We start from the raw sequence: 13,442 nt of genomic DNA, 5'->3' as shown, positions 1-13,442 counted from the left end.
GAAATGTAATCTCGTTAAGACCCGAGAGCTGGGGGAAGTCTAGATGTGGGCGGCGCCTGGCAGCTGTTTCAGCTGAAAGGCCGAGGGCTCGGTTCCCGGAAGCCTGAGTTTGGTTCCTGGCTTCCTCCTCTGTGTGACTTTGGGCACATGGCTCCAGCTCCCGTGCTCACATGTGCAAGGTTTGTGCAAGTGCATGAATGCATCTACATATGTGTGCACCTCTGCACACGGATGCATGCACGTATGTGTGTGTGTGTGTGTGTGTGCGCGCGTGTGTGCTGTCAGCCTTCTCCTCCCCATCTCCTCCACACCCCGGGGGAAGAGGCAGGGGAGGCTGTGTGACAGCCAAGTGACCACGTGGGGGCTGGATGGAGCCAGATTCCCCAAGAAAATGCTGTATACCTTTTCCTCCTCGCCTGTAAAGTCAGGTAGACTGCTACATACCTAACAGGATCGTTCTGAAGATTTAATCAGATAATCACATAAAGCGCTTGGAACCACGCCTGGCACATCGTGCCTAACGCGTGCCAGCTGCTACTGCCAGCACGTGTCTGGCTTTGATTTTTGCTCCCACGAGGGTCAGAAATAGGCCCAATTCTTCTGAAATCACCGTGTGTGGCTCCTTATCAGGAAGGCAGTGGCCTGCGGGGCTGGAGCTGGGCGAACAGGCTCGGCGCGCCAAGGCCGTCCGGGCACCTGCCTGCGGGCTCCTTCCTGCGTGCTTTCCCCCCATCTCCTGGCCGCCGACCAGGAATCCTCTCCGGGGTCGCCTCCCCCACCCAGGGGAAGGTCCCGCTGCATCCTCGCGAGCCCGGGGCCTGACGGCTGTGCTCCCGAAAGCCAGGTCTGACGCGGTTTCCTCTCCCTTCCCAGAACTGGTCCTGCTCGCTCATCGTGGCCTCCCTGGTGGGCGCCTTCGGCTCCTCCTTCCTGTACGGGTACAGCCTGTCGGTGGTGAACGCCCCCGCGCCGGTGAGTGCCCGGCGCTCCGCCGCAGAGAGCGCTGCACGCGCTTGGACGCGTCCTGGAGGGGTGGGGGTGGGGGGGGGAGACTGTGAGACAGAAACGGACGGTGATGTCAGTGTGGGGCTGCAGCTTGGGTGTCCTGCGAGAACATCAGGAGACGGGAGATGGGGCTTCCCCGGGGCCCTGAACGCCAGGGCCAGGAACCCCGAAACTGTCCCGCCAGCATGGAGAAGCCACCGCGGGGCTTTATGCGCAGAAATATGTGCATTTTCTTGATTTGCAATTCGTGTTATTTATAGCTCTCAGTTACAACCTGTTGGATAAGACTCGTGGTTGACTTTTGTTTTAGTGTGAGTTTAGATTGTTAGGTGCAATTCCTCAAACCCTCCTTAACACCAGCCTGCTGGTTTGCAGTGGAAGGTTTGGTTGCCCCTACCTAGGCTGTCGGGTTTACCTGCTACACAATTCCAGCGCGTGAAGGTGAGGGAAGGCTTCTTGGAGGGGGCATGGCCTGAACTGACTCTTGAAGATGGTTTGTGGGGTGGGGGAGTGGGGGGTGGGGGGCACAGCCTGAGCGAAGATTTCAAGGCCTGAGGTATAGATAATTGGAGTAACCCAGGTAGCTTGATATGGTTGGGATGCAGGATGTGTTTGGGGGAGCATAAGGGCAGAAGATAAAGAGAGGTGACTCTTTCTACAGATGTTATGTTTGCTGATTATTTTTTCTTTTGTTTGTTTATTGCTGTATGTTGAAACCTTTGTCTCTTCTGTTTCCGAATACTAATTCCAACTGGCATAGTCATAGCTACCCACCCTGGTGCCTTCCTATATCAAGCATTCCAACGCCCTTGCATGTGGTTGAGCTGAATCCAGGATTAATTTGCATACCAATAAAATATAACATAATTGCCTGACTTTTCAAGCAGTTATGTGTCTAGGCTGAAGATGCTAATCAGAAACCTGGCAAATGGCCTCAGATTTATACAATTTTTAAGCCTTGATCTTTAGTAGGAGAACGTTGCTTTATTAGTTCTTCTAGAATAATTTGGGGCTGCCAGAGTTGGGGTGAGAGGTGTCCCCAGGGTCTGGACCCTGCCTGGGAGGCCAGCGAGGGCTGAATGGAGACATCGTGGGACCAGAATGGGGGGGTGGGGGGAATATGAGCTCCAAGAGCTGTTCTCTGGGAGCCTAGGTGGTCTCCTCCCTGGGGCAGGCAGGCTGATCCAAGCCTGGGGTGGGGGGGGGTGAGGGTGTCAGAGCAGAGCATGAGTCATAGCTCCTCTTGCTCATGAGTGTTATCCAGAGAGCCTACAGGAAAATTCTGGAAGCGAGTTCTAAACTGATGCAAATCTAAGCTGGGGTGGACCACAGGGAGCCAGAGCTCCGGTCCAAAAGGGAAGGGGCCCGAGAGCAGGCAGCCCGGGAGAAGCATTGCTGACCCAGAACTCGCGCAGTTCCCCAGGACTGTGGGCTGAGCCACCAGCAGGTTGTAATGGGCCTGAGAGAGCGGCCGGCGCCAGGCAGGGTGACCACGGGGTGGACGTGCAGAAGAATCTCTAAGAAGAGCCAAGTTGAGCTCAGAAGTGAGTGTGGAATAGGAGGGAGTAAACGTAGCAAGTAAGCCTTGCTCTCCCTACCACAACTTGATCAGGCATATTGTGGCAGGGAGAGCAAGGTGGGGTGGGGGGGACGATTCTGTGGCTGATTCCATGGACAGAGAATGAAGGCCCGGTTTGCACAGTTCCTGGCTTGGGGTTCAGGGAAGTGCTTGGAGGTTCAGCAAAAGGGAGGTGGGCTGGATTCTGAAGATTATCAACTGAGAAATTACAGACTGATATGCAATGCAGCAAAAGCATTTATTTGAGTGGGTCTTAGAATTGCAATTCGGGGAGCACAGATTCAGGTAGGGACCCAAACTATGTCCTGTCTTGGGGTTTCCAAGCAAGGGTTTTTAAAGAAAAAAAGATTACATAAGAATTATGATTGGTGGGTATTTGGGGCTTTCCAAAGCTCCTTCATGTTAGACAGTTTACTGATTTCTTTACCTTGTAGTTGTTTCATGGTGTCCGGATATCTTCAGAGACATTGGTGCTTTTGGTTTTGCATTTTGGTTTTGCTTTTCGGTTTTGTAAGCTCCGGAATGATCTCCCAACTCCATTTTAAATCTCTTAGCCATAGTAACTCCATTTTGTTTTATCTCTTTTCTCAAGATCAGAGTGTCCTTCCAAGCAATACTGGTCATTTCTCTTTCTCCAGTGTCCAGCAGAGTGCCTGGTGCAAAGGAAGTTGCTCAAAAAATGTTTAAAGAATTAGTGAATGAGTTGAAGAAGGCATGAGAAAGAATGAATGAGAATTTTGCTTTGGGGGTCTAATTTATTATCCCCCTCCCACCCCAGATAAATCAGCATTTATTTGAAACAACATCAGCATCCACAAAAATAATAGCAAACGGTTCGGTTTTTGTAATAAATTACTCACCTTTCCAGTGATTTCCAATTTTGTGACTTTTTTCTTTTTGGGGGGAGGGAAGACACGGAATCTCTCCTCCCTGGGGTTAGCGATTAAGTAAGTCCAGGATTCCAGTAGCTTAACCGGTTTGATGTCCCATCAATTTCCTAGAAGGAAGGGTAGATTCTGTCACGTTCTTCTATCCTGTCCTCCCCCAAGGGCAGGTGAACAAATGGTAACAAGGAGTTAAATCAACATCTCTCTCTGCAAGGACGTAACTGCCCCCATTAGCCACAGATGTCAGAAGCTGGTTGAAGAAGAAAATCAAATGAACTGACAGAAAACCCAGAGCGAGTTCTGTCCTTTCGATTAGTCCCACCCCACAGCGGACTCTTAGTGAACTCCTCTGGGAGAAGTGCAGGCACGTGGCAGGTGGCTCTGGGTGGCTGAGGCCTGAACTGGAGAAAACTGGGAGACGATTGTGAGCGCAGATTGCATCAGACACTGGTTCTGGCAGTAGGTCTCGGCACCTTGGCAGGAGACAGGGCTGAAATTAAGGGAGGAAACCTGTCATGGCAGAAACAGCTGGCAATGATTTTGATGAAAGGGGCGTCTCTGGTTAATTGAAGCGTGGAACAGGACTGCCTTTGGTTTTTGAACCTCAGTCTCTTGTCTCCCTTGCTCTTTGCTTTTCCTTCTTCCCCTTCTCCTTTGCCTCAGCTTGTCTCACATGCTACAAAAGCAACATAGGCTCCTATTAGAAAAAGCGATCAACACAGACAAATTTAATAATAAAACTACTTCTATGAATTGCCCCGCGTGACAGATAGTGTCATGATAACCCCACTTTACAAATAAGGCTGATGGATAGCACACTTGAGGACTGGAAGTAAACAGTCAGAACTTCAACCCCATCCAGAAGCCATTTTTATTGTGTCACATAAATCCATTCTTTTTGTACATTCAATGCTTTACATCACCAAGGTTATCCATGTATGCTGTTTTATATCCTCTTTTTTTTTTTTTTTGCTTTATATTTATTGTAAGTATCTTCCCAGGTTATTGAAAATTCCCCATCACAAGGACTATGAGTATTGTGTGGGGCTGCACCCTCGGGAGGCCCCATCTTCCTAAGGTGGATCTCTTTGGTCCTTTCCAATTTTTATACGATGCTTCTGAGTTTTTTGAATTGGGAGCTACCGGTCAGTTTCGGATTTGGTTTGGTTTTCATCAGAGCTGCTGGGGAATGTCTTCCCAGGCCTGGGGTTTTGGGATCTGGGTGTCCCAGCTTATTTGAGCTGAGCAGCCTGCATTTGGGATCGGAATATTGTTGTTTCATAAACTTACTCTGGGAAAAATGCCTTTGTTGAACTTGATGGGGAAAGGCTGTGCCTACTGGTGAATGGAGGCAAGAGCTGCTGCAGCCAGAGAGCCTGGAAAGGCCAGCCAGGAGGGGAAAAAGCAGAGGACGTGGACTGGAGTGGAATGCTGGTGCCAGTAAACCCAGAGCTGAATGGCTGCACAAACTTAGAAACTTAAAAATGGTCTGTCTCTGACCCATGGGGAAAGGCACACAGATTTATCAAACACCTATTTTATGCCAGACATCATGCCAGGGGCTTCACACACCCTCATTTAGCTCTTCCAGTAACCCCATCTGCAAGTTAGGGGCCTAATCTGTCTTCTACTTATAAGTTACTCCAAACTGGGGCTCAGAACCACCATTCTGAACTGGGGTCGTAGCCAATGCCCTCTGAAAGCCCCGTTTGCCTCCAGACTGATTTCTTAGCAGCCATAAGATATTGGCCAAAAATGAAAGCACATGTCCTTTTCATTCCAGCCAACCAGAGGAAGTGCAGAAAGGAGCAGGAAGTGTTATCTCAGGGCAAATAACAGGTCTGCTTGAATGCACTGCCACACAGTAAACACAGCTATGAATCTCTCAAAAGAAGGTTCCAGGCAGGAGAGAGGTCCAGGCCTAATTTTATTTGGATCAGATGGATATTGGGAGCACACTCAATTCTCTGCTCTTGCCTGGGGCCAAACAGAAAATGAAACTTTTCTTCTTGTTCTATATAATTGAACCCCAAATGGGCAGGCTGCCTCCCCATTGCAAAGACAGTAGATGTGATCTCTTTCATTGTGTTCAGATTTCATTCTGAAATCCAGCTGTGGGTGAAAAATATTCTTGGGTGTCTAAAAGTACAGGGGCCTCTTTCCCACCCAGTCAGCCAGCCTGCCCAGGGGACTCACTCCTCAGGGAGAAAAACACCACCACAAATGTGTACATTAAACATCACGTCAAGTCAAGATGGCAGCTGGGCATTTTCTTCGTGACATGGGACGTGTGTTAGTGGTTCCCAAGACCAACCTCAGGTCTGATGATTTGCTAGAAGGACTCACAGGTCTCAGCATATAGTCATACACACAGGTATGAATTATTACAGCCAGAGGACACAAAGCAAAATTGGTGAAGGGAAAAGGCTCATGGGATGAAGTCCTGGGGAAACCAGGCACAAGCTTCCAAGACTCATCTCCTGGTGGAATCACACAGGATGCACTAAATTCCTCCAGCAATGGGTTGTGACAGCACGTGTGAAATGTCATCTACCACGGACACTCATTTGAGACTCAGTGCCCAGGACTTTTGCTGGGGGCTAGTGACGTAGAAAGCCTCTGCCTACCAATTACCAATGTTGCAGACTTCCAGAAGGAAGGCAGGTGTTCAGCACACACTACATTGTTTGTACAGTTTAGGCACAGTGAACCACCCTGGTCAGTTAGGCAATGTAGGGGAGAATCTCCTGAAATCCAAGTTCCCAAATGCCAGCCAAGGACCAGTCTCATAAGCATGGCTTTCTAAGAACAGCAGTCTCTCGCCTGCTGTGTTAATTCTTTTCAGCACAGAAGGCCTTAGCTCTGGCAGTCATGCAACATTAGATGGTTCCTGGGCTTGCTGGGCTTGTGGACCTTTGTCCTTCCACGATCTTAATACAAAGAGCCTGGTTTGGTGGTGGGCACTTTTGTAAGGACGCCTGGGCCAGTGTGTTCACTGGTGTTTTTGTTTTCTAGCCTGCTTAAAGCAAATACCATGAAATGGGTCTGATTAAACAACGGGAATTTATTCACTCCTTATTCTGAGGCTGGAAAATGTCCAAATCAAGGCATCATCAAGGTGATGCTTCCTTCCCAAAGACCAGCTACCAGCGATGGTTGGCTCCTCTGCCACTGGCAAGGCACATGGTGGCGTCTGCGGGTCTCGCCCTTCTCTTCTGTGTTTTGTGGATTTCAGCTTCTTGCTTCTGTGGCTCTCTCTCTCTCTGTTTGAATTTCACTCTCTCTTAAAGGACTCCAGTAAGAGGATTAAGACCCATCCTGATTGAGGTGGACCACACCTTAACTGAAGTAGCCTTGCCAAGAGTTCCTCCTTACAGTGCATTCACACCCACGGGAATGGATTAGATTTAAGAACATGGTTTTCTGGAATACATACAGTTCCAAACCACAACAACTAGCGTGGATGGCATTTACAAATCCCAAAGGTGTTTTGAGCATGATGCTCTCTATTATGCCCCAGTGTGTGCACTCGGCCCATCAACAAAACATCCTCTTTATGTGTATTTGTATAGCACTCCTGAGGATAATTTTAGATGAATTCATGACGGCCTCTGTGTGAATCATTGAGGATCATTGATATGGTAAAACAGGCTGCAAGGTAATTTGCCTCCCATTGTCTGGCAATTTCCTGCCTTCTTTTGGAGGTATTCTCAGCTAGACTCCCTGGCTGTGAATTTGCAGAGTCCAATTTGTTGTCAGAAGCTTGGTCCCCAAGTTCTTGGCTGGGGAGAGGTTGGTAAATTATTAATGGATTTGTGGACCTGAGAAAGAAACAAATCTACACCTCTTATTTTACAGATATGGAAAGAATGATATGGGCAACACGGCTACTAATCACCCCAATTCCCAATTTTTATTGTGTGCTTCTTGTGGACATGTACTGTTCTGTCTATTTGTGTTCGTGTTAAATCCTCCCAATAACTCTTTGAGAGAGGAAACGATTTAACAGATGAGGAGCCCAAGGCCCAGAGAAGGTAAGTAACCTATCCAGGATCACCCAGCAGAGAAGTGGCAGCGCTGAGTCAAATGAAATGGATTTCCAGGGCCCTTAACCACTTGGTGAAGGTCACAGAAGAGCTTAAAGTGCAAGCAAGGCTCGAAGCTAGAATTCTTGACTCTTCATACAGCCCTGCAGTAGACTGGATTGTGTACCCGAAAACAGACATATTCTTAATCTTCATTCCTGTGGGTATGAACCTGTTGCACATAGGACTTCTTACAGATGTTATTTGTGGTTAAGATTTGGCCAACTGAAGGAAGATGAGCCTTAATACAGATTACTGGAGGCCTTAAAAAGAGAACCAGGAAATGAAGAAAGGAGAAGACATTGCATGAGACGGGAGGCAGAGATACAAGCCCAGGAACCCCAAGGATTGCCAGCTGCCAGCACCAGAAGGCCCACAGACTCTGGGAGAAAGCGAGCCTTTCCAGTTTTGGACCACTTTTAACCTCAAGAACCAAGGGCAAATAAATTCCTGTTGCTTAAGCCAAAGCCAGTCCGTGGTATTTGTGATAGCAGCCCAGCCGACTAAGGCAAGCCCCTTGTCCTTTAACACAGTAGCCTCGTGTTCCCTCTTTCCACTTTGAGCTCCTGTTAGTACCAGTCAGAATGTAAACATTCCTTGGTGGAGTCATAAAAAATACCCTATTGGGCTCATGCTCTCTCACCTGGACAATTGCAGGAGCCTCCTGAGGGGTCCAGCTGCCTCTCATTGAAACTCTCTGAAGTAGCCTCCAGGCTGCACCCACAGGGAACTTTCCATACCTCAGATTGGAGTTGTCACTTCCCTGCTCAAACCAACCCTCCAATCTTTCCCCAGCGCCTACAGGATTAAAGACTTCTTAGGCTGGCAGTCAGGTTTGGTTGGGATCTGGCCCCTGCCTAATTCTCCAACCTTTTCTCCTGCTGTTTGGCTACCCTTGTACCCCATGGAACCATTTATAGTTCTTCTACATTATCATGTGGTCTCTAGCCTCCATGCCTTTGAGAATTCTGCTTCCTAGGTCTAGAATCGTCCAATCTAGGCCCACTTTTACCTGTCCTTCTCGTCTCCCTAATCTGGGTTAGGTGTCTGTGCTCCTGCAGCCCTTCCTGACTTACTGCTCTCACAGCACTTTTCCCCCCATGTTCTAGTTGTATCTTTACTTGGCTCTTGTCTCCACTAGATTTTGAGCTCCTTAAAGGCAACGGGTAGCAGAACTTGCATCTAGAAGATGGGATGGGAACCTGGGCAATAAGGAAGCAGGTATGTAGAGTTAGAAAATTGATACAAAAGTTAGGTAGAAAATTGTACAAGAATGGGCCCCTTCTGCAAAAGCAAAACATGGAATCCGTAAATGAGATAGCCCAAAGAGGGCCTAGAGATTTCTAGGGCCATGATCTTAAACCTTTACTTTACTGCCGAATGCTTCCTTCAAATAGAATCTTGCAAGTTGCCTAAAAATGTAAAAGGGAAACTCTAGTTGAAGGCTCACTTCCCCAAATCCTACTTGCCCTCCATGACTTTGCCTATAAATGTTTCCTCATTTGTGAAACTTCGTGTCATAACACAATTGTCATGGCATGGGCTTTGGAGTCTGGTTGATGTGGGAAAATAGCTTGAGCTGGGAATGCGTCCTTGTCTTCCCTAGCACCCGCATTGTTGATACAAGAAGCATGCAAGTCTTGGATGGTCTGTTCTTGACTTCCCTGTTTTGCTAACTTTCCTATCTTGCTTTCTCTAGCCTGTTAGTAACTCCCCTATTTTCTGTGAGAAAGTAAAGCTAATAAATATGCTATGGAGCAAGCAGAGGTGCTCTTTGCCTTCAAGGCTCTGAGTCCCCTGCTCCCAGAACTTTATATTTTGTGTCCGTGTTTCATTCCTTCACCGCCCTGTCAGTAATAGGTTGACTCTGTTTGGGTAAACTAGCTGCTATAACAAGTAACTCCTAAATCTCCCTGGCTTGACACAATGAAAGTTCATTTCTCATTCATGTCACCAACCCATACAGGTGAGCAGGTGTGCTCTGCTCCACGCAGTCATTCAGGGACCCAGGCTCCTTTGGTGGAACAGCAAAAGTATTTATTAGAGCTTTGGCATCTTTTCTGGTTCCTCTGAAAATGGCCAGCTAACAAAGAAAGGAAGTGAGCATGGAGAAGGCACACCCACTCTTAATACCTTAGTGGAGGTGGCATTCATCACTTTTGGTAAGATTCCTTGGGTAAGAGAGAGTCACATGATCCTATCCAGCTGCAGAGAACTGGGAAATGTGGTCTGGAGGTGTGACCAGGAAGAGGTGGAGAGCACAGAGGCTATGAGTGCTAGTGGGATCCGACATACTGGCAGAAGATCCCAGCTCTGTAGCTCCTCTGACACTCTGTGGCTTGAGGATGTGACTCTCAACTCAAGAGTTCTCTGCTGTTAATGAAACTTCACAGGGTGGCTACGGGGAATTAAATTAGATGAAGTATACAAATATCTGGCATGTACTTGGCGGTCTACCAATATGCCTTCCATTTCTTCTCTTCTGCCTAGTACAGAGTCTTTCAGCATGTAGCAGAGGCTTTGATGTCATCATCTTTGTATTTTCTACATTAAGAGCTAGAAGAGCATAGTGGTTGAGAGATGGTCTCTGAGGCTAACTTGCCTGGGTTTGATTTTAGGAAAGACCCTTAATATCTCTATGCCTTAGGCTCCATCTGTCAAAAAGAGAATTAAAAAATAGTATGAATAAATAAATTGTGGTATATTCATGTGTATTAGTAAGCATTCTTCGGAGAAACAGAACCAACAGGATATCTCAAGGGATTTATTATAAGGAATTGGCTCATGCAACCATGGGGGCTGAGAAGTCCAAACTCTGCAGGGCAGGCCACAAGTTGAAAACTCCCATAAAGGTGATGTTGAAGTTCTTACTCCAAATTCCCCATGGGAAGCTGCCTGCTGAACCAACAGCAGAAGTTTTTCTTCCAACCTCTGAAATCCTGAATTATGACTTTTAAGACTCCAAGTGACTGGATGAGGAGATTCACCATGTTGCGGAGGGTAATCTCCTTTGTCGATGGTAGATACAGTCAACCTATTGGAGATGCAGATCCTGTCCACGAAATACACTCACAGTAACAAGCAGGCCAGTGCTTGACCAAACAACGGGACGCCATAACCTAGCCAAGCTGACACATGAATTAACCATCACAATGTACAGTGGTATATTATTCAGCCATAAAATGGAATGAAGTACTGATACTTGCTACAATGTGAATGAACCTCAAAAACATTAGGCTAAGTGAGAGAAGCCAGACACAAAAGTCACGTATTGTGTGATTTACTTTATATGAAATATCCAGAGTAGGTAAAACCATAGAGTCAGAAAGCAGGTTAGTAGTGGCTGGGGAGGGGGAATGGGGAGAGACTGCTTAAAGGGTATAGGATTTTCTTTAGGAGAGGCGGAAATGTTTCGGAAATATATACAGGCAGTGGCTTCACAAAACTGGGAATGTACTAAATGCCAGTGAATTATTCACTTAGAATGGTTAATTTTATGTCATGTGAATTTCGTATCAATAAATTTTAAAAAATTGTATTGCCCATCTCATAGGACTGTGACGGGGATAAAATGAAATCATATGTGTCAAGATCTTAGAATAACGTATGACACATTGTAAATAGGATACTGGGTTACTTATTTACTATTATTTTATTATATTTTTAATTTTTTAATTATTACCTATTTTTATATAGTTAATGACACACAGTGGGAACTCAATTTAAAACAGCAACATTTATTGGAGCATCTGTCCTGTATCGCTTACTGTAACTGGTGTGTTTACGTATATTAGGTTTGTGAATCTCAAACCCATCAAATGTTGTTCAGTGACTTGGCTGGACAGCCTCCACCTCTGGCCTCAGCTAGTGTGTGGTCTTTCAGTCTGGCTTTTACCTGGGGTCCTGTTGAATTTACACCTGAAGAGGACAAACATTGCATCTCTGAAGGCATCACGTTGAAACCAGGTTTCAAGGAGCTTTTGAGAGATGTGTTTCTGCAGAGGCACAGGCCATGCTCCCTGCCTTCTCCAGCTTTCTGTAGAGGCTTCTGTTCTGCCGTTTGCCAAAATCAAAATAAGAAATCTCCGCAGAGGCTCCCAAAGCAACCCCTGGTAGTGAGTGGTGTGAAAGCCCTCTCTTTTCTCACCAGGTTCCTGAATGCAGAGCGACCCAAAGGAACAAAGACAACTCCCTCCCACTCAGCATCCTTTTAGTTTCCTTACAATAACACCAGGAAAGTGGTGATTGCTGCAAGCGTGGTAATAAGAGACGTCCCAGAGGGTATCTTAGGGTCCTCGCCAGATAGCTGCCATCCCTCAAATCAGGGTCAAATAGCAAAAGGGACCAATGTCACATCCAAGAATGACCTTGAACACCTGGGACCCCTGTCCGTTGGGTGTCAGGAGGGTCCCTGTGGAGTCGTGGGTATACCTTCCTGATGCCAGGTTCTCTGAAGATCTTTTCCCTGTACATGCCTGCCATAGCCCTAGCTATCCCGAAGACCCCGACTTTCCTGTGGCTCCCCGTATTCCTTTAGTTTAGCGATTACCCCATGGCTTCTCTCACCAGACTCTGCGCCTTGAAAATCCTTGATGTTGTACTTGCCAGGATCTGACAGCCTGTACCGAGGGCTTAATCAGCATTTCCTTTTAAATCAGTACATGTGCTGTTACCATCCATCGCTTGATTGAAATTAAGAGTCTAACAGTGGAGATGTTGAGTTCAGGGTCTGAGGTGAGGCAGATCTAGCGCCAAACTTCTACCATATACCACCTGCGTGACTGAGGGCCAGTTGTGTCATGCTCAGTTCCCTCCTTTGCCAATAAGGGTTTCTGAAAACAGGGTTGTCATGAGGATGAAATGAGATGATTGATGTGTTTTGGTAGAGTTTCAGTTGTTGTACACAACCAAGACTTTTTCCCTGATTAAATCTAAAAATGTTGTAAAATAATTGAGTAACTCTAGGTATTGAAGCCAGGCTCAGAAGTTCTGCAGCTTTGACAAATACCCCCAGTCATGCCCAGAACTGGGGCAGCCCCACTCCCTCCACCATACCGTGGACAGGATACTGCGCCTCCCACCGCCGTCCCTGCTGCCCCAGGAGCCCAGTCCTTCTGGGGCATCCACTGCCTAGGAAGAATTCTTCCTCAGCCTCATCTCTTTGCCTCCCAGCTCCTCAAAGTCCAGGCCTCTGATTGTCCGAGCCTGAGTCACATGTCTACCCCCCAGCTGCAGGGGAGGCTGGGAAAGCGAGAGTGCTTGGCATTTTCAACTTCAGGAGTGATAAGTGGGCTCTGTTCCCACTAGAGCTCATAAGACAGGAAATTTCCCCAAATGAGAAGGGACTTCTGATGCTGGGTACCCAAAAAGGATGACAAATATCCACGAGGGTACATAAGGACCTGGCACTGGCGAGGAGCTCAGTGTCCAGCCACAGACAGGAGCATGTACCCAGGCAGAGGGGCTGGTTGTGGGAGCTTGGGGGTGTCAGAGAGAGTGGGCTGTGATGGTAACATGATTGAGAGGAGCTGGAGGCCAGAACTACGTTGAGTGGTGGAAGTGGTGAGAAGCGCTTTGGAAGTAGGGCAGGCAGGAATCAGGACTTGCTGATGGTTTAGTTGAGGGAGGTGGAGCAAGGGAAAGTGTAAGGATGAACTCATGGGTTTGTCTGAGCACCTGGGGACAGTGGTGCCATTCACCAAGGTGGGGAGGGGCAGATACAGAAATGGAACTCCAGGGGAGAGGTCCAGGCTGACAATTCACATCCTACTTTCCAGCCATTGGTTTAGTAAGAGGTTAGTGCCCCAACCATGGCCAATGAGACATAAAGAGAGGTTTCTAGAAGCTTCTGGGAAAATTATTCTTAGTATCAAGAGATCTCAGAGG

The 13,442-nt window shown here is 47.4% G+C and overlaps 1 protein-coding gene across 4 annotated transcripts in view; it reads left to right on the top strand.

Moving 5' to 3' along the window:
- The window catches only part of SLC2A9 (solute carrier family 2 member 9), a 234,658-nt gene that overhangs the window by 11,518 nt on the left and 209,698 nt on the right, over nt 1–13,442 (top strand). For all 4 annotated transcript variants that reach the window (XR_005215825.1, XM_037829396.1, XM_037829397.1 and 1 more), the window contains exon 2: nt 874–972. Coding sequence is in view for 3 of the 4 variants with exons in the window: in XM_037829396.1 (XP_037685324.1) it covers nt 874–972 (99 nt within the window). In the remaining variant the exon portion in view is untranslated. The remainder of the gene's footprint in view (nt 1–873; nt 973–13,442) is intronic.

Source organism: Choloepus didactylus, chromosome 3 (genome assembly GCF_015220235.1).
Source record: "Choloepus didactylus isolate mChoDid1 chromosome 3, mChoDid1.pri, whole genome shotgun sequence".
Classification (NCBI taxonomy): Eukaryota; Metazoa; Chordata; class Mammalia; order Pilosa; family Megalonychidae; genus Choloepus; species Choloepus didactylus.
This window is presented reverse-complemented; position numbering and strand designations above follow the sequence as displayed.